We start from the raw sequence: 21,466 nt of genomic DNA on the forward strand, positions 1-21,466 counted from the left end.
TTGCCTAGTTCCCCCTTATGTTTCTACTATTTGGTGTATACCCACACATCACTCTATCTCCCTCCCCTCACTGCTCTCAGGTATAACTTACGATCTGGGAGGACAAGTTTCATAAGGCAAGTAGCTTCAGAAAGCATCACGTCAAAACGTCCCACAATGTCTGATGCCCAAGGAGGAACAAAGAAAAACAGAAGAGAGAAAGAAAAAAAGAAAGGTACAGTAAAACTAATATTATTATGTGATGGAACTGCCTGTTGCCTTAGTTTTTTTGGGGGGGTTTGAGGTTGGGGGTTGGAGTAGGAATAATTTGGCTATAGTGGCCTTTATCTGACAGTAAATTGACAGGAAGATGGGTTATAAGAGACAGGGAAGACATGTATCAAAGGTCAACAGGCTGGGACTTGATCCTATGGTTGCAGAGTACAGAGGTCTCTGAAGAAGGGTCGTGCACTCTACCCCCATACAATCATGAACAATGCTTTGATGCTTTCTCTTTTTTTTTTTTTTCAAACTGAGCTGAAAACTGAAATACTGTCAGTACTGCAGAAAATACCGTAAATGTAAACCAAAATAAAATCTATTGGAAAATAAGAAATTAAGAAAATATTATTATCTATTACACAAGAAATATGTGGCATTGACTCTCATTTCCATCTGCCTGGGATCCCCCCATATCCAAACTGGTAAATAACAACACAAACTTGGCGTCTTTTAACGCTTACAGATTGAATGCTAATTGAAAATTTATGTCAAGGATTGTGAAACAGTTGCTTCAGTGGTTTCATACTTATCTATGTAGTTTCTAATACTTGGGAACAGGTGATTTCTGTTTGGCTACGATAGTGAGAAAAATTGAGTTTGGACTGGTTTAATGACATCGATTTTGGAAAAAGGAGAAATGGTTCTCACGGTTTGCAAGAGGTTTCTTCTGCTCTACTGAGAAAGTGATGATGAAAATTGAGTAAATACCAGTTTCTTCAAGGGGAACAAAGCAATAAGGAATGTCTGTAGGTTTGCAAAAACAAGTCAATTGGGCAAACTAATTACATACAGATTAATGTCAACTCTACCAATCATGTTGTAAGGATGGGGCACTATGAGTTTTTAGAGATTCAAAAAGTGTGGATTCTAAGCTTTACAGTGATTTGAAACACATAGAAATGAAACCTGCAGAAGATATGATCATGAATGTTATGTGCACTCTGCAAGCAAGATCAGCAAGAAAACAAAATTGTCCTGAAACCTGATTATACGTTGCCATGATAATGACTCTTCTATTACATTCCTTTCCTGTAGCCCCACCACCAACATCGAGTGTCGACATGTATGGCTGGAAAGAAAATCCAAGTTCATTTGTTTATCACACTTCAGCAAAAAGGAAGTTCAGAGAGCTTTAGATTATAAAACATAGTACAGTCACCAATTACGAAACAAGCAATAGACTTTACATTTTGTCAAATGCCATCATCAAAGTTATCAAACAAATGCACATCAAATATGTTGATCAATGTTCCAGGTATTATAAATCAAAGGAAATATTAAACAGGTGTGTTTTTAGTTAGTTTAAAGAAACTAATTAAAAACAGGAGGTGCTATTTTTTAAACTACTTTTAGTAGTATAAAGGAACTCAGTATTTCAGTTTTTTTGAAGTTTTCTGAAAGTTTGTTTCAGATTTGTGGTGCAGAGAAATTGAATGCTGCTTCTCTAGCATCTCTATCAAGTCCTAGGAACAAGCAACTTGTTTCTGGGAACAAATTTGAAGTAACATGTTCCTGGTTTGCTTTGGTGTGTCACAGATACTATTGAAATTTATTGGATCATTGAATACTGCATTTCAATGCGATAATTTCAATCTGATATTAATTGCATTTCAACAAATTCATTGTGTATTTTACTTGTACAGTACAGTAAACATACTGTACATAACACATTTCTTATGTTTTTTACTTTATTTCTGGAATCATTCTCCTCTTTTTCTCTTCAGGTGAATCGATATTTTTAATGGACTCCCCACGGCCTTTTGCAACATCACCTAACTCTTCTTCTGTGCCCAACCAACAAGATAAGATCAATCAGGTCGGAATATTTTCAATAGTTTCAGTTTATAGGTAATTTATGGTTTGGCTAACATTTATTTTTCTAACCCAAAGAGAAAGATAATTGAGTTTATGTATAAATATATTAGTGGGATGATTGGGGCACCTGCAGGAGCTCAGGGCCGCTACATAAAATCTCACCAAGGTTAATATGGTCAGTAGAAACTACTGAAATTGGGTTGAGAACTATGCAAAAATATTATTGAACATTTATCATCCCAAGAGAACTGTCTTGCATTCTCTTGGGTCAAGAAGAAATCCTCCTTCTTTGAGGATGAAAGACCTCCAAGACTAGTCTTTAATCTTCTTTCATGATGAAAGAAAGACGGTGAAAGACCAGTCTTTGAGGTTTCATGATATAATGATGATATCTGATTATATCCTTTGAGGATTGGCGATCAATCATGATTGGTGATCACCTGTAAATGTTTGGTGACAGCTGCAGCTGGTCAGGTCCAGGTTCAGCAACATTATGAGGTCAGCAGAATACCTGAATATACTGAATAATAAGGTTATTTCATTAGCAACTGTCTCTGGTCTGTTATCTCTATTTGAAATATGTGCTTCTTTTATTTTGACCTAATATTTATTTATTTATACTTCTTAAACTTGAGACATAGGCACAGAAGAATAAAGCACTTGCTGCAAGTAACCAAACTAGTTTTTTTATTTTGGCACTTCATACTTTATATTGTTTCTAGGGCTGTTTACATGTAACTCTGATGAATCTCATTTTTCTTCAGGGAAATGCATATACATACCAAAGCTTTCAAAAATTCCTTTGTGTGAAAACATTTTTAAAATTATGCATACGTTTTCTTTCACTTCAAAGTTATTCACTACTTTCTGTTTTCACAAAAAAACCCAATAAATTAATTGAAACTTGTAGTTGTAATATAATACAATGAATGCTTTTCCAACAGTCTGGAAAAACCTTTACATTGTTGTTATTTTTCACAGTCCATATTGTATGTTCCTTTCAACATAGATATTTTTTGTTGATTTGGAAGAAATCTGATGCTTTATTCCCTTCACATGTGAGTAATTACAATAATCAATGCATCCCCAGTCTGCACTGTACAGAGAGCTCTGAGTCAGTTCAGTTTCCTGCTGAGCTGTAGCTCTGAGGCAGAGCTGACAGTCTGCCACTCTGATCACCACCAATCATTACATTGTAGCAGCATCAAGGGAGATGAGATGAGATTTGTTCATGGTCGTTTCATGCTCTGGCAATCAAAACAGCATTTAAAGATCTGTCTATTACCTCTTCTTTCCAGCAAATTTCCACATGGATCAAGAACAACATAACAAAAAAGGAATGCTGCCCTAACAAGGATTCCAGGTAGGATGATTTGCCACTCCTCAAGCTGTGCTTTTAGTTTCTGCACATTTCACAAATATTGAGAGGAAACTTCTCTGACTGCAGGTATTTCTCATTTTGAGTCTACTGTGATTCCAGTTAAAGTGCTCTGAAATACCAACATCTACAGAACTGTCGTGCTTTGTGTTGTCAAAAAAGCAATCAAAACATAGCTATTTGTTTATGTGTGATGAATTCTAACAGAGTTCAGTTTCGGCAATCTTTTAACTTTACAACCAAACTCCATTAACGTTTTAGATGTTAATTGACCTGCTTGGACATGTAGTGGTAAGAAAAATGGCTTCATGCATGAGATATAAGATCAGTCTGAAATACAAAGGCAAATCAGGGTAATAAAGGATTGGTATCCTTTCCCATAAAAGACACGTCTAAACTTCTTCTACCAACATAAACATGTGAAACTTTGCAACTTGTATTTGTATTTGTATTTGTAGCAACAAAGACGTATTTCGTGAATATTCGGAGCTTGACTCCATTGATAAAGCCAGCAAGCCAGAGGACTTCAAAAAGCAAACCTGTAATGAAGACCAACATGTCCAAGAGGTGTCAACAGATGCTTTTGGAGACATCCATTTTGATGGTATTTGGCATAAGAGCAGCAAGGTAAATCATTCTATCTCAGATTAAAGGTAATATTATTATGTCACAATACTCAGGATGATTGATAACACCACTGCAATATTTATGATTGCTTGTTATCTGGTCCTGTCGTTTTCATCCAAAAAAGAGCGATTTCTCTGCATTCCCAAGTACAATGAAATAGTGTCCCTTTTTCTTTTAAGCATTTTGTGTATGTGTCTGGTATATTAATATTATACCAATTCAAATTGACTGGTGTAATATAGATTTGCAGTAATCATTTGTACTGCAGTAACCTTACATGTGAGTTACTTGACTGTTTGTGAGCCTTTGTACCCACAGACTGCCATTCCTCCAGTGACATTTACTCCTAGTTCTCTTTTATGGGTTTTCCATTTGAGAGTTGAGTCTTCTGGGAAATTTAAAAGTATGAGATTATAAAATTCAGAAATTGCACCTTTACTTGAGCTGTCTTTGCAGACCATTTCTTCTAGATGGGATTTGGTTAACTCATTGTTTTTTGTACTGAAGATATTTAAATAAGTATCTTCTATGTAAATTTCTGTCTGAGTCCTTCAAAAGACGTCATGTAAGCTGAATCTGTTTGGCACAAATCCATCTGGTTCCATGAACTGAATTTTGCCTATTCCATTTATGGCCCATTGACCATCAACTAATGGTCTAGAATCTGTTCTTCTAGGAGTAAAATCTTAGTTTCCTCATATTGGAGTGAACAGTAATAATGTACCTGATTCTTTTGTTAATTTCTTTACATCATATCATATTAAGTGGAGCTGCTATTTTTTTCCAGCTGATGTAAATTTTGTGCTTTGGCATGTAAACTCTGAAGAACATATTTAACGGCCAATTCAAATTATTTTTGAGATATTTCTATGTCATTGTTGTTCGTAAAACATTCATAAGTATTCCACTCACTATTAGTGTTGAGTAACTGGTTTATTAAATTAATATTTTTATCAACCTAATTATATAAATGATTTATTTTTAAGTAATATATAAGCGTTGTTCTATATGATGCAATTATGTTGAGAGTAGTTGTGTTTCTATAGAAGAGACCAAAATAACAGAACTTGCTAATGAAACTTAACTAATTTGACTGGACGGTTTTCAAGTGAGAAAGAAAAACACAACAACAACAACAACAAAATTTAGATCTCTAGTTTACTAAACAGATGATTTGGAAAAACATTCGACATAGAATTTTGATTTTAAATTTTGTAATGCCATTAGTTTTTGCTATCTGATTAAAGACAGTAAATGTAATTTAAATCATTTAAAGATCACCAATCTTTAGGCAGTTTCCACTATTCGTCTGTGCAGTACTTCTCCAGCTCCAACAGGTTTGATGATAGCCATCTGTGCAGTCATTTTCAGATTTCTCCAGAAATGTTCAGTGGTATTCAAGTCTGGACTCTGGTTTGACCATCCCAGGACATTCAGAGAATGGTTCTGAAGTCATTCCTTAGAGATCTTGGCCATCTGATTTGGGTTGTTCTCCTGATGACAAATTAACCGTTGCCCCAGGTCAAGATGTTGACTTCAGATTTTCATCCAGGATGTCCCTGTTCATTACTACATTCATTTTTATCTTTATTCTATTTAGTGTGCCAATTCTTTCTGCTGTAAAATTTGCTACCCCATTGCATGATTCTGCCATCTCCATGCTTCACTGTAGGGATGGAATTAACCTGATGATGAGCTGTGCCTGATGCACATGATGCCTGGCATCCACACTTTAGAGTTCCATCTTTGTCTCTTCAGACCAGAAAATGTTGAATTTCATGTTATCAGAGTCCTTCAGGTTCCTTTTGTCTTTAATTACGGGGTGGCTTTAGTATTATGGAGACCTGCATGGCACTCTACCCTGCAGGCTTGATTGGTGGATTACTGCAGAGATGGTTGTCCTTCCTGGAGGTGTTCCTCTTTATACAGAGGAACAGTGGAGCGCTGACAGAGAGGCCATCAGGTTTTTGATCAGCTCCCAGTTTTATGCCTCACGACAATCAATGGAAGCAGTTTAATTTTAAGCTTCATACACAAAAGTAATTTATTGGTTTTCTATTTTTATTACATTTACAAGAAAGCTAGAAACTTTTTTCACATTGTCATAATGGGGTACTTATATGTAGAATATGAAGGAAAAATATGAATTTAATATGATTTGTCATAAGGACATAATATAACAAAATATGGAAATAGTGAGTACATCCAGATGTACTGTATGTAAATGCACATTTCTGTTTTTTTTGTTGTTAAAGAACTGTATTGAAAATGTATTATTTTCCTGCCACGCCACAATTACAAGCTACTTTGTGTTGGTATATTGCATCAAATTCTAATAGAATTATTATTATTTTCTTTTTGAAAAACCTCATTGGGTGTAAATACTTTTATAAGACACTGTAAATGTATATCTGTGCATTCTGATGTCACTTCTTGTTTGCTCATTACCAGTATGTACGAGTATTCGCAGACACCAAACCTGAAGTGCTCTACGAGTTACTGACAAAAATATGGAAACTTCCGCCTCCCAATCTGGTCATATCTGTGACTGGAGGAGGCAATAACTTCTACCTGAAGTCCCACCTGACAAAGGCTTTTCACAGAGGACTGATCAAAGTTGCTCAGACTACAGGTGAAACAAACAGTAAAATAGAGATAGGGGTGATTAATATCAGCCAGAAACTCACACAGTGATACTTCATTACCTGCAGGTGCCTGGATCATCACTGGCGGTACCCACTCTGGTGTGATGATGCATGTGGGACAGGCTGTGAGGGACTGTACCCTGAGTAACATTACGAAGCCAAAAATAGTGGCTATTGGAGTGGCACCATGGGGAGTAATTCACAAAAGGGATAATTTAATAAATAAAGAAGTAAGATGAACACACGCATCACATTATTCCTGTGAATAGATTTGTATGTTTCCTTCATACTTTTTATTGTGTTTGGCTGCAGGGTTGCTTCCCAGCTCATTATAAGATTGACACACAAGGTCAGGGTGACCTGACCTGTCTCGACGACAATCATTCCCACCTCCTGCTGGTTGATAATGGGATCAGTGGCCGAAATGCCTATAGTACAGAGATCCAGCTGCGCACAGAACTAGAGAAGTACATCTCAGACAAAGCTCTTGGACCCAAAGGTTTAAAGAAGATTAATGTTTATTATTAAATAATAATAATAATAATTTTAAAAAATCCAACGAAAGGAGAACTGCAAGCAATCCATGTAAAGTTGGCTCTTTGGTTTTTCATTTTCATAACAAAATTGCAAAATAAATTTTAGTAAAAAATTAAATAAATAACAATAATAATGTTGCTGTTTTTGTTTTTCCATTCTTAAAACTTAAATGTAAAAATATAAAATGTAACTACTTAAAAATCCACAGTGTTAGATGTTTAGTTCAGCTAATTAAATCCAAATTGAAATATGTGAGTGTTGTTTTTATATATATAGCAACACAAGTGGGAAATCACCAATATGTTTACTGGAGATTATTACACCTCATTATGTTAAATAATTACTTGGAATATTAGAGCAACTTTGTTCAAGGTAAGATCCTCAAATATATTCACTCTAAATAAAACAAATTCATGGTGAAAACAGTGACAGTATAGGGTTTTCATAAAACTGGATATTTTAAAAAACTGAGTTGATAGTTAACATTCGAAGAACAAATGAAAGCTTGTATTTGCTTTAGTCATAAAATAATTATAAAAGTGTATACTTTGTTACTTTTTGTAAATGTGATTTTTTATTTTTTTATTTTTTAATTGAGTATCAGTGAGGTTTTTCTACTAGACTACTATATTATTTTTCTTCCCAGCATTTCTTGTGTTTTCTGACCTATGTGTTTAAGTGGAAGAGAATAATGATAATAATAATATTATTATTATTATTATTAATAATAATAATAATAATAATAATAATAATAATAATAATAATAATAATAATAATAACAATAATAATAATAATAACAATAATAATAATAATAATAATAATAATAATAATAATAAAATACGTACAATTACAGAAGAGCAGGAAAATGGCCATGTTTTGCGTTGGTCATCTGTTGGCTTCCGCAGGCTTTGATCCCTAATTATTAATAACTGTAAATTATTGTTTTCATTATTTACCCTCCAGTGACTACTAAAAAAACCCTGGTGGTTTGTGTGGTGTTGGACGGAGGACAAGGTACACTAGACGTGAGTCAACAGATTCCTAAATCTTTCAATCTTCGAGTTTCTAGTGAACTGACCTCTCCTCTTTGTCTCCTCTCAGACCGTCTACAATGCTATTGAAAAGGGTACACCGTGTGTGATCCTGCAGGGCTCTGGGAGGATAGCAGATGTTATCGCTCATGTGTCTGAATTCCCAACCAGTAAGATCAAACCCCCTCTCATCAAGGAGCTGGTTAAGAAGTTTTTTGGAAAAGAGAGCAAAACCATCAACGATGAGAAGATTAAAGCCTGGACAGAAAAGGTTAGTGAAGGGATGATGGTCCAGTCCATGATATGTAGTGGTGCACTGTGGTGGTTTTGTTACGGGTCATACTGTTCGGCATTATTTGGGCTAAAACTAGACTACTATATTATTTTTCTTCCCAGCATTTCTTGTGTTTTCTGACCTATGTGTTTAAGGTTGAATGGTTCTTATGCAGTTGAATTTTCCTATTGGTTGCAGAGGTATATCTTGGTACAACTTTGTCCTTCAGGTATAAAATAACTAACTAACCCTGCTCTTGCGGGGTAGCCCATGGATATGTGTCCCTCTATCACCCTGAGGCAAGAGAAGTCACTGGTAACAGAAAGTTTTTCAGCAATAAGCACTGCAACTTAAGGAAACAAACAAACAAAAAAAAATCTTATTTTGATGGGTTCTTATTTTGAAAATACATATCCAATCTGGATGGCATTTGCTGTGTGTCCTCTAGATGTGTCCCTCTGTCATCCTGAAGTGAGAGAAGTCACTGGTAACAGAGTTTTTCAGTAATAAGCACCACAACTTAGGGGAAAATAACATAAAGAGTTTGTAATTTACCAATTTTGAAAAAAATATTTGCTTTGGCATTTAGCAAAAAGAAATTTTTTACATCACCTTCTTGAAATTCAATCAGATGTGTGCCGAATTAACTGATGTAGTAAATCATCTGATATGACACATTCAATATATTTCTTCCTTAAATGTTGTGGTCTGAAAGTAAGCTTCCGTAAACAGCCCTGTTGGTTTATACATTGTCTGCTCTGTTTCCAGATTTGTGCGATAGTCCAGAAGCCTGATTTGCTGACAATATTCAAAGCAAGGAGTGGTGACCAGGGAGTTTTGGATGTGGCAATCCTTGATGCTCTTCTAAAAGGTAACTTTTGCAATATTTTAAATTGCTAAAGTATTTAAAATATTACGCTACAACTGCAGGCCAGTGTATTTTATTGGTATTTTATGAGTTATTTGGAATGTCATTGAAACATGATCTTTAAATTTTCAAATATAAATCTGAAAAATGTGGAACATATTCTTATTAACCCCTTTTACTCAAATAACTCAAAATAAAACTCACTGCAATCAACTGATTTTTTAAGTCATCCAATTTTTAGAACCACATATGCGGTTATAACCTCAGTACAAAACCAGTTGGGAAGGACTCAAGTGTTTATCAGAGATCTCTGTTTATCAGAGATATATGTACCATCTCACTCTTTCTTCTTTTTCTGTACTTCTGAGCTCCTGTCCTGTCTAACTAAACTGTTTTTATCACAAGTAAAAGATTTAATTTAGTATTTTTCCCCCAATTGTATGGGTTTTACCTTGCCACTGTGTCTCACTTCCTGTTTCATGCAAGACATTCTCTTCACATTTCTGTGACACAAAGCTCAGACCAAAATAGACCCCATACCTATCTTGGCCAGAGTCACAGATGCAATGTCAAGGAATCACTAGCAGTCTGTGAGGCCCCGTTGATTTTAACATGTTCTAGTTGTTTTTTTACATTATCCAACCCGATTGTCCATCAGAGCAGTTTCCAAAATGGATCTGCTGTATTTTGGACTTAATGGGAATTGCTTAGGAGAAGCTTTATGCACTAAAACAGTGTGAGTCTCCTTCACTGAACACTGTTAATGCTCATATTATGATGATTCAACTGTTTGAAATGCTTCGTCTCAAGTTTCCATTAATACGTTTTCTTCTGTGTTTATATATCATCGGATAATTGTTCTACTTACTGAGCTACTTGTGGACATCTAAGTGTGTGTTCTGTAGCTATCCTGAAGAGATTTAGCAGTAAGTGTATATTCTAGCTTTCAAGACTGCTACATCGGAAGAAGATTTGTGCTGGAAGAAGCAGCTGGACCTGGCTATCAGTTGGAACAGAGTCGATTCAGCTGAAACTAAGATTTTCACAGAGGAAACGATTTGGAAGGTGAATTTGTTTCAGAGCACTGTGTATTATAAAACCTTACTTAAAGTTTTTAAAAAATGTGACTCAAGTAGTAGCACAAAGAAACATTCACAGATTGACACTAGGTGGTGCTAGAGCACCTTCTCTCTTTCCACCGGACAAAAAAAGTCATGGTTTTATTTTCAATATTTATATTTTCATTTATTTCTGGATTTAAAAACCTCTACTAGCTACCAGTACCCAATAGTTTTGTAATTTTGCCCCCTCGCCTCCACACACTCATCTAAACCTGCCCTTCTGTGCAGAGGCATTCCTAGCCTGTTTAGCGCACAGGGCGAGCCACCCTACTGGAGCTCTCTCTCCCCCTGACCCCTGGCCCATAGAGCTTCTATCCAATGGTGCCAAGGGATGGGGAAAAGAGATTGAATAAAAATAATTGATGTTTAAGGACCAGTCAATGAGTGTGCTGGTCCCTCCCATTGACACTGATTGACATGCAAAGTTATTAAGTTTAAGTGTCATTACGAAATAAATCAGCCATGGGGGAAAACACTAATCTGATAAAAACTTGACTTTGTACAAAGGACAATTTAAATAAAAACTGCTGGAATTAATAAAAATGTTTCAACAATTGCTATTACTGAAAAGAAATTCACTGTTAAATAAATTTATTTTATCAAGCACATTTTTAAAAGAGAATGGAAAATATTTCACAATGATGAGCTTATCAGATTGTACCTGTTATGTATTCTTGTAGATACTTTCTGGTTTCCTCCAACCTAACGAGATTCTTTTTATCTTTCTTTAGTCCAGTGAGCTCCACCAGTTCATGCGGTTAGCCCTTGTTGGCAATAAGCCTGATTTTGTGAGTCTGCTCCTGGAAAACGGTGTGTGTCTGGAGGACTTTCTGGATGAGAACACCCTTTGTCAGCTCTACAAAAACTTGCCCAACTGCCTTTTTTTGTACAAGCTGTTCAAGATGGAGAAATTTACCAAAACCAGCAGCAGGAAGAAGGCACTGAACATGAAGAGTCTTGATGAAGCACGAAAAAATATCACCCTGACTAATGTCTCTATTGAAGTGCGCCACCTGCTGGGTAAATTTACAAAGTACATCTATCCATTGTCCAAGGTCGGAGAACATACTGTGCAGATAGATGTGAGTATGTTTTATTCTGAACTTTATTAAGTGGATAGAAACAAAATCCTACAATTTGAAGTAATTGTTTTTCATAAAACGACTAGAATATACAGGCATCTCTGTTATTAATACCTTGTACAACATCTTTCTGCCAGAAAAACATCACTTGGTCTTCTGTAACATTTCAGGCATTAATGCTACTTCCTGAAATGCAGAATCCTGGGTGGTTTCGTATGCTCACAGTTTTTCTACAGATTAAATTAGATGTAACAGTCGGGAGTTTTTTCTCATTTAATGCTTCACTCAAAAAAATAAATAAAATAATAATAATAATAATAATAATAATAATAATAATAATAATAATAATAATAAACATGCTGGAGACTGAAATGGGCGTGGAAGAAGAAAATGTACATTTTCAATAGAAACACAGTCGTAAATGACTAAAAAACAGTTTAGTTAAAAAATACTTAAGTTGTAATTATAGAATTTTTAGTTGCAAAAATGCATTTATTCAAATTGGAAATGAAACAGCCAGAACAGTACACACCTCATCCCAGTGAAAGGGAAATAAACTATCCAGGTATGAAGATTCTCATCCAAACTTCAGGTCCAAATTATTTGCACATAAATATTAACTTAGACACTCTTTACCTCCTACGTATGGGGCATCATGAGATCGATTCCAGTGTTCCAAGTTCAAAATGTTGTTTTTTTCTTTATCCATTATTTCATCAAAATATTGTTTATTTGACTTGCATGAGATCACTCACTCTGCAAAATGACTTCCAGCTTTATAGGGAATATATCTGACCAGTTAACCCAAAAATCCAATCTCTCACTTTTTTTTTTTTTTGCCTGAAACTCAGAAGGACGATGAATCTAAGAGGGATGCAGCCAGAGATCTTTTCCTTTGGGCAGTTGTCCAGAACAACAAGGAGCTGTCTATAATCGCCTGGGATCAGGTGATTAAAAACTCCTGCACGTTTAAAGAAAGTGTCTTCAAAGTGGTTTATGTGTGTAACTCTGCATTTTTCTGTGTCTGTGCAGTGTAGAGACTGCATCTCTGCTGCTCTGGCTGCCAGTAAGATCCTGAAGAAAATGGCAAAGGAGTCAATCGATGCAGACGAGCCTCAGGAAATGCTGGATCTCGCCAATTACTTTGAAGATCGTGCAATTGGTATGAGACAGAGCTAAAGAGAACATTTACAGACTGAGCTAGGATTTACTGACCTGCATGTGTTTTCTTCAGGTGTGTTCAGCGAGTGCTACAAGAATAATGAGGAGCGTGCCCAGAAGCTGCTGGTTCGAATCTCACACCTTTGGGGCGAGACGACGTGTCTGAGGCTGGCACTGGAGGCCAATGATAAAAACTTTGTGGCTGAGTTAGGTGTTCAGGTGAAGCGGATTTTTATGTAGATTTTATGATTCAGGACATACAAACTCTACAGACATTTCAAACAAAAGGAAGTTCCATTTATTTACATATAAAAATCTGAAAAGCACTTGCATTTGAATGAAACCCACTGACCTAAAAACACAGTGATGGTAACATCATGCTGTGGGTTAGGTTTTTTTTTTTTTTTCATTGACAGCAAAATAATGGGGAGATGGATAGAACATAATTCAGGGATATCTTTGAAAAGGTCCTGATACGGGGGTGGAAGTCCTCCTGTATGGAGCCCCGATATAGAGAGACTGAAAGAAAAGAAAAACATTTCTGTGCACAAGAAAGTTTATTTTTTTCTTCAACATCTACTCGTAAGACAACTTCGTATCAACATACAATCTTAAAAAATAGTTTGTGACTATAATGTGAAACATCATGAAAACAGACCCACAATCAAAATCTTGTTATCCCTCATTTCTGTTTACTGCAGTCTTTAAGATCATTTTAAGAGAGTCAAAGACAGCCTGTCATCTTATACCCATATATTGTACAAACCTTTTCATAAGACCTTTGCACTTTAGGATCTTCTTACTCAGATCTGGTGTGGTGAGCTTTCAGTCAACAATCCTGTGTGGAGGGTGCTGGTCTGTATGGTCTTCTTCCCTCTGACCTACACCAAGTTTCTGGCTTTCAGGTGAAATATTACTGGGAGTGATTGTGTAAATAAAAACTGTCAAAGTTGTAAAGCATTACATTTCCAAATTTTCGACATTCATATCTGTTTTTCCTTTTTAGAGCTGATGAAAACCTGCAGAGAGAAATCGAGCAGAACGAGTGGATAAAAATGACTGGGGAGGAAGAGACAGAAAGCACTTTGAACAATAACTCAGATTGCTCGTGAGAGGACAATTTCTGATTGATTCAATTAAAGACCTATTTAACATTTGCTGTCAGTTGTAGAAGTTGTATATTATGAGTGAATTTTTTCTTTCTTTATAAGCAACAATTCTTAATCAAATGAGTTACATTGATGTGGATGTTTCTGCCCACAGTAAGAAGAGTGAGGAGCCTCTGGGCTGCTTGTCCAAACTGAAAGGACTCTACAGCGCTCCTCAAGTCAAGTTTTATGGAAACATCGTCTCGTACTTTGCCTTCCTGTTCCTGTTTGCTTATGTCCTGATGATCGACTTCCAGAGTACACCATCTCCATTAGAGTTGGTGCTCTACGTCTGGTTGTTCACTCTGGTGTCTGAGGAGATAAGACAGGTGAGATGCTGCAAGTATAATGGGAACTGTTTGGAGAATTATCCTTTCTCCAGCTAGGTTCTTGATGTATGAAGTTGAAGAAGAGTCAATGAGTCATGAATTTCATTTATTAATATTAAAATCTCACCTGGAAAATAACAACTTTGAATCCTTTTATTCAGCGAGAAAAATCAACAGTCACTTTAAAATAAATGAGTCTGATGCATTTCTGTGAGACGTACAATGGCGGCTTTTGGGATAAATGGGCGGTTGCCCAGGGGAGCATTAAAAAATATGCAAACATCCCAACCCATTAAATTCTTTAGTTGAGCTCTCAGGTTTTCTCCCAGTATATTATATGAATGGTGGTTTGGCTTTCTCAAACACTCCCCAACACTTGAGCTAAGCATTGCTTGATTATTTATTTTAAATAGGTTTTTAGCAAAGACGGTTTTCTAGTTGGCTTATTGTTGGACTGGGCACAAAGCAGAGAGCACGCATTAATCATATTGTCTGCAACTCTGCGTTGGCCTCCTTACACGCTGTTACAGTGTCTGGTCTGTACTTCTGAAGTTTTACAACTCAGAGCAGATTGCATGCTCCATGATTCACAAGTAAACTTTTAAAGTTTAAGTTTACTACACTCATTGACTTAACATAAGCATACAATTTTTTTTACAAAATTATAGTATGAAAATGAACAACAGCTTAAAAAGTACTCAGACCCACCAACATTAACTAGGTGGGTTCATTTGCAAACTGAGCTGTTAATGACTCAACGATAAAACTTGAGAACTATTTACATTGGTCAGTAATGCACATCTTAAAACTGGTTTGAGGCAGCCAAACCAGTAGGTGGCGCCTCTTAACCACATATGTAAAACTGAAGATATCCAACTTGGGAAAAAATTAATAATACATTATCTCAAACAAAACTGCAAATAAACATGGGGATGCTGATACTGGTCACATTTCTATTGAAGCCTTTTTAAGAATTCAGCTGAAACAAAGACACTTATAAAAACTGCGGGAAAGTGGCCTTCCAATGGTGTACTGTAGTGTGTTTCAGGTGTGGCCTTAAAATATGTCCACAGGTTTATCCAGTTAGTTCAGATGTGTCAGTTACCCTATCAGAAGTGTGTGGAGGGAATCCCAAAAGATTTAACCCAAGGCGTAGATTTTGAAAGATTTTATTTATTTTTGATACTGACCAAATGTTATAAACTTTTGAATTCTAGGAAAGTTACCAAAAAAAATCTCTAAAAAATTGTCTTGTTAATTTTCTGGCATTTAGGGAATATAAATAATTTGGGTAATTCTAATTGACTTAAAATAAGAAATCCTTGGTCAGATTTAACTTCAGACTGAGAAAAAATGTGTATGTGTCTTTTTATTCGATGCACGTAAATATCTCGTATCTGTTACTTTTAACCAAATTCTAATATTCAACCTCTGGAGGTTAGTGATCAAATATAACCTTATTTAGAATAAATATCTGATGACAATAAAATTCTGACATGTCAGTTTAAATCTCTGTTTTCTCTCTCAGCTGTTTTATGATCCTGATCATTTTGGGTTTTGTGAGAAAGCCAAAGTGTACATTCAAGAGCTGTGGAACATTTTGGATGTCATCTCCATTGTGCTGTTCTGTGTAGGACTTGGATTGAGGTACCTTCTCTGTCTCTCAGAGAGACATGGAAAGGTTTCCAAGGCTCTCAGTAATCTGTGACTGACCAGCATTTATGTATTTTTTTACTTTAGGATGACAGAAGAGTTTTTCTACCCAGGTAAAATCATCCTGTGCATCGACTTTGTGGTCTTCTGTCTCCGCCTCATGGCAATCTTCACAATCAATCGCACCTTGGGACCTAAAATCATCATAGTTAAGAAGATGGTGAGGAGTTTGCATGAATGAAAATTAACCTGATAAAATGTGGCAACAATAATAGAACAATACACAACATGACATCTATTTTATTCAGCAGGGTCTTCAGTCTTTAAAAATATTTGTGTTTTCCAGTGTCTCCCTTTCCAGGCTTTATTCTGCATCTGATTTTCTAAATGTGATTTTCTATGGGAGAATTTATATTATTTATTTATGGTTGTTAAGATGGAGATATTTACCTGCAGTTAATTATTTTTCTGTCTTTTTGCCCTATGATGTAATTTATGCTGCAGATGATGGATCTGTTCTTCTTCATGTTCCTCCTGAGCATCTGGGTCGTGGCGTACGGTGTGGCCAAACAAGGCATCCTCATCCAAAATGAAGATCGACTGGACTGGATCCTCCGTGGGGCTATTTACGAGCCGTACCTCATTATATTTGGAAGTTTCCCTGAAAATATTGACAGTGAGTGGAGAAGTGTTCTGTGTAGTTTTATTATGTGAAGAGAAACTTTAATCTGTGTGCATGTAAGACTAGGTTTGTTGGTGATGCGGCATGTTCTAGTTTCAATGTTTTGTCTTCTGCAGATGCTGCATTTGATATAAATACATGCAGTATGGGTGGTACAGATCCCATGAAGCCCAAGTGCCCTGTGCTGAATGAAAACCAAATGCCAGTCTTCCCTGAGTGGCTCACCATCATCATGCTCTGTGTTTACTTGCTCTGTGCCAACATATTGCTCGTCAACCTCCTCATAGCCATCTTTAAGTGAGTCCTTAGTGCCATATCATCTGTCAGCTTTGGTTTAATTTCAACATAATGAATCTGTTAATCTTTCGCCTGCACAGCTACTCATTTGAGGAGGTCCATGACAACACGGACAGAATCTGGAAGTTTCAAAGATATCAGCTGATCAAAGAGTACCACAGCCGCCCGGCCCTCCCACCTCCTTTCATCATCTTCAATCATCTCTACCTCTTCACTAAAATGGTGCTGCGGAAACCTCAGGAATTAAAGACTGAATTCAGTAAGGCCTTAATCCCTGATTTCTAGATGTGTGATATTTACAAGAGGTGATTTCAGATCCATTACTTTTGATGATTGTCTCCGTCTGTACTGTGCAAAATGTTTATACCGCCTTTATCTTTTTATATTTACTGCCAATTCCTCATTTATTTTATTCAAATTTCTCTTTATGAATTGAAATTATTTTTTTCCAGCCTTCCTGACATGAGTACTTAGTAATTATCTAGGTAGAAGTAGAGACAATGTCACACTCTGTGTGAAAGAACAGTTGCTGCAAAACAGGGTTTTATAAGTTTAAACCAACAATAAATTTATTGAAAGTTGACATTTATAATATTGTTGCAAAAAGTAGTAAACTTTGGGTCTTCTTCACACAAAAATAACTAACACTTTGAAGAATTTTGTGGCATGAAGTGTTCATTAATAATGGTAAAACATAAGAGTTTCTGATTGGCTGTTTCAATCTGAATGTAAGTCGGTTCCAGTAAATGGATGACTTTTAAATTCCTTATCTCTAGGCTTGTTGAAGGTCTTTCTAAAATTCTTCAAGTTTTGGATTATTTTTACCTGTTTTCCATCCAGATGTAGCACCAGAAAAGGGTGTGAAGAGTAAAAACAATTGTCAGGACTAAAGGAATACAGAAAAGCTAATTAACAGTATCTGGAAGTCTGCAAAACAGAAATCAATCACAGACTTGATTCAGAACCACATTTTGTCTAATCATTCACAAGATAGCTAAGTTTTCAGCTGAAAGCTCCATAAATCTCCTTTTGTTTGTCAGAAAACATCCCTAAAGAACTGTTGATCAAGATATTCTGGCTCTTTGGAAGGAAAGAGCTGATGGTGATACAAATCATGCTCCACTCCTTTTTTTCAGAGGTTTCTATCACAAAAGAGGAAGAGGAGGAGCTGTTGTCCTGGGAGATCTTGATGAGGGACACATATGTGCTATCTGAACAGCAGGCGAAGAGCCAGAGCATGGGGGGGCTCATCCAGGATTCATCCCAAAAGTACAGTCCTGCAGAAAGTTCTCTCTCTTCTAGCTAAATACCTTTATATGTGCTTCTGAATGAAAGCCAAGCAGAATATTCACTTAAATTACATGAAGGGAGGGTTTCATATTGTAAATGGCTGTCTGTATTTTTTATTTATTTATTTATTTTTTTCATAACTTGTGCCGCATTTTATGATGCTGTGGCCCAGACTTTAAAACACCCTAGTGTTTGAGTTAAACTTAATTTGAAGCTCAAATCCAGTGTTTTTGTATTCAAGGAAAATCAAACTCATCTGTCATGAAAAATGACTTCAATTTAAAATCTTTGCTTATTCTTTGTGAATAATATGTTTTGTTGCATAAACCGAGTAAACAATGGGATTTGTTTAATATAAATTATGAGAAAAGCAAGTTATTAGAGTCTCACTGACTCATGTTATTTTGTGTGATTTCTTAGGGTTACCACCTTAACTGAACGGCTGGAGAAACTAGAAGAACAGGTTATGAACTGATTTAATGACTCCTTTAATGTAGGGCTGCTCTTTATACAGCCCTATATCACTGTATAAATATTTTTTCCACCCTTCTTCAGAACTGTCTTTGCAGCTGGTTAAACTACTGTTTGCGTTGTGTCTCCCAGGTCACCAACACACTGCAGAGGATTGAGGACAGTCTGAAATCTCTGGGTGCTCCTGCAAAAGAAACTCAACCACAGAGTACTGTTGAGTGAGATGGGCTCTGTCGTTGTTGCCATGTCTATTTTAAATACGGATCATGGCACTAGGCCATAGATGGGTTGGTCTTCTGAATAAGACAGTAGTATGTTCTGTGTTTTTTATCTTCTTGCAGCACTGGAAAAGCACTGTACCAAATTACTGTTTCTTGCTGCTGGTTTCTTGATTTTTCTAGCAGAAATTTAACTATTAAATCAATTTGTATTTCTTCCTTTTTGGATGAAATGTGCTTAGATGCTAAATTAAATGAGTCTTAGTTAAATACATGGTGATATGAGTTATGGGTAATGTGGGTCTGAAGGCCAGAAATAGACATAGACTTGTCTGCTTTTTTCTTTTTCAGTGTTGGAGTAATCATGATGTTGTTTATAAGGATTAAATAAAAAATTTAATTTTTTTATTTGTAGGGTCAGACTGGGTAATCAATTAATATTGAGTGAAAATGCAATGATTGTTTAACCTGTAATTAAAAACATGAATCTGTGTTGGTTTAAAATGTGTGATGTATGAGTTTACAGTGTAACTAACACAGTTTTAGTCTGATGGATAAGAGCAAGCTCAAGCAGGAAAGCCCTATTAGCTAGGAGTATATAATGTTCACAGCGTGGAAGAAAGGTTTCCACAGCAACCAGGCATCGTCACCTTTGGAGGCTGGACAGCAAGGATGGACAGTGTACTAAAATCTCGCCAATCCAGAATTATGCAGCAAAAGCTGTTCAATTAACAAATAACATAAGAGGGTAAATGAGGAATACTTCAGGAATATCTCAGGAAAGCATCAAGACAGAATCCTCAGACAGGACAGAAAAGTTTCCTCACAGGAAACAGGCACACTTCTGAACATTATGTTAAATATGCCAAATATATTTTTTTTCTTCTTTTTTTTTTCACTTTGCCATTGTGTTGAATACTTCAGATCAACAAATCATCAGGGTCCCATTTTAGAAAGCGGGGTAAACAGTCTGATTTCTGAACAGAAATCTGTCTCTCTGAATAAACCTACGCTGCTGTGATATTCTGGGTTTTTGGTTTCAGAACAGGAGATTTCAGCCAGGTAACTCATTTCTGAGTCGTTACCTCTGATTTAAGTGTGAGCACAGGTGTAAAAGAAACCATCATCATTCAACACGGGGAAAAAAAGGAGCCAAAAGACTGCCTATGTCACTAATTAGAAATTTTAATGACAGCATAAGACGAATAACAAAACAAATTTAACAATAAAAAGCAATACTGATGCTTCTGTAAAAAAGCAAGAGTTATAGTGTGAGTGAAATTTAGCAGAGAATTAGTAATATTGATTGTAGACTTATTTAACGTCCAAAAATTAAGATAATTTTATTTGTCTGAACAAAATATCAATATCTACCGCATTTTGAAAACTCATGAATATATGAATCTATTATACTTGAAGTGTCAAAATGTGATACTGACAACATTATTTCTTTCTCTGACACCTGTAATTCTATTGAGTTCTTCTTTTATTAGTCTTGTGACTATGGGAAAGCCCACTAAACGCAACAGCAGGGCTGCCCACGGTTTTCAGATAGTAAGTCAAAATGGTCAACAGTCTGACAGGAGGAGGAGTCTTGTCTAAAAGCCTCCATTATAAAATAGAATCAACTTAAAATTAAGATTTTTGTGCTTGATACCAATAACATAATGAGGAAGCAGCTTTAATCAAGAGCATGTGCTGGGGATTGAATGCCAGTATCCCTGGTGACAAAACTAAAAAATGATGAACAAACTTCACAGACTGTGATTTGATTTTATTTAATGGAGACCAAAGAGGACCTCTTATTGAATACACAATGTTTACACTGATTCAAGTGAACTGGAAGACAAACTGGTTCTGCAACTAGTTAGCACTTCCTGCTGCATGTTGGTGACTCAGATCTCAGAGGTTTTGTTCTTTTTACGGTTTCCAGGTGTTACAGATGATTGCTGCAGGGTGTTAGGACGCCAAACAACTTTCATTGTCATGTTTGTAATGTTTGGTGTGTACATCAGGAAAAATACACTCTACTGTGGTAGAGACCAATGAGGATCCTTAAAAAAAACAATCAAACAAATCTGAATTAAGTAATTTTCTGTTGCATTTTTAAATTGCATTGAGTGAAAGAGATGGAGGACTGTCACAACACTAAACAACTGATTCAGGTTTACCTCTCCTGTTACTGGCTGTACATCTCATTTTGAGGTGAAGCACTATAATTTTCGCATCATACTATGTTGTACAAGTTGAGTAGTATGAGGCTACCAACTCACATTTGAATCTGTTGGGACTAAAATGTTCAGTTCACTTTATATTTCTGATTTTAAAATAGCAACAAAAGAAGTTAAGAAAAATTCTAAATATGTCAGACTACAGGAACTGATCTTACTTCTTGAGTCAAACATTGGATAGCTAAGAAATCAGTCTGCACTTATTTTGTTTCTTAAAACGGGGAAGAAGTTGCTTTTCTTGCTCCATTATTCAATTATCTATGGCAGTGAGCAAGTAGGTAGTGAAAAGAAAAGACGGATGATAAGATTTTAAAAAAGGCCTGCCGAAGTGTGTGTATCAGGTGGAA

General features: G+C 35.9%; 1 protein-coding gene across 3 annotated transcripts; it reads left to right on the top strand.

The window, feature by feature from the left end:
- The first annotated feature begins 106 nt into the window (after nucleotides 1-106).
- On the top strand, nucleotides 107-19,296 carry LOC122839943 (transient receptor potential cation channel subfamily M member 2-like). 3 transcript variants are annotated; one of them, XM_044131989.1, is made up of 26 exons: nucleotides 107-214; nucleotides 1,986-2,077; nucleotides 3,375-3,439; nucleotides 3,913-4,081; nucleotides 6,533-6,713; nucleotides 6,793-6,956; nucleotides 7,039-7,225; nucleotides 8,227-8,288; nucleotides 8,365-8,565; nucleotides 9,337-9,439; nucleotides 10,380-10,501; nucleotides 11,289-11,639; nucleotides 12,491-12,586; nucleotides 12,672-12,801; nucleotides 12,874-13,019; nucleotides 13,593-13,705; nucleotides 13,807-13,908; nucleotides 14,064-14,277; nucleotides 15,806-15,924; nucleotides 16,018-16,150; nucleotides 16,435-16,606; nucleotides 16,729-16,909; nucleotides 16,990-17,168; nucleotides 18,046-18,178; nucleotides 18,620-18,662; nucleotides 18,803-19,296. In XM_044131989.1, exons 1-26 carry the CDS (start codon nucleotides 157-159, stop codon nucleotides 18,890-18,892), a joined length of 3,606 nt encoding a protein of 1,201 aa, XP_043987924.1. In that variant the 5' UTR covers nucleotides 107-156; the 3' UTR covers nucleotides 18,893-19,296. The 3 variants fall into 3 exon arrangements, with proteins under 3 accessions (XP_043987924.1, XP_043987925.1, XP_043987926.1); XM_044131990.1 differs by having other exon boundaries at nucleotides 18,620-18,656; nucleotides 18,800-19,296; XM_044131991.1 differs by having other exon boundaries at nucleotides 12,494-12,586.
- The last annotated feature ends 2,170 nt before the right edge of the window (nucleotides 19,297-21,466 follow it).

The sequence above is a fragment of the Gambusia affinis genome, linkage group LG11 (genome assembly GCF_019740435.1).
Source record: "Gambusia affinis linkage group LG11, SWU_Gaff_1.0, whole genome shotgun sequence".
Classification (NCBI taxonomy): Eukaryota; Metazoa; Chordata; class Actinopteri; order Cyprinodontiformes; family Poeciliidae; genus Gambusia; species Gambusia affinis.

Bases quoted from the DNA above. Each gene is read 5' to 3' on its own strand.
- LOC122839943 (XM_044131989.1), top strand. From the start codon at position 157: ATGTCTGATGCCCAAGGAGGAACAAAGAAAAACAGAAGAGAGAAAGAA. The intron at 16,607-16,728 runs GTGAGTGGAGAA...TGTCTTCTGCAG, and splicing joins TTTCCCTGAAAATATTGACA to ATGCTGCATTTGATATAAAT. The intron at 18,663-18,802 runs GTTATGAACTGA...TGTGTCTCCCAG, and splicing joins TGGAGAAACTAGAAGAACAG to GTCACCAACACACTGCAGAG.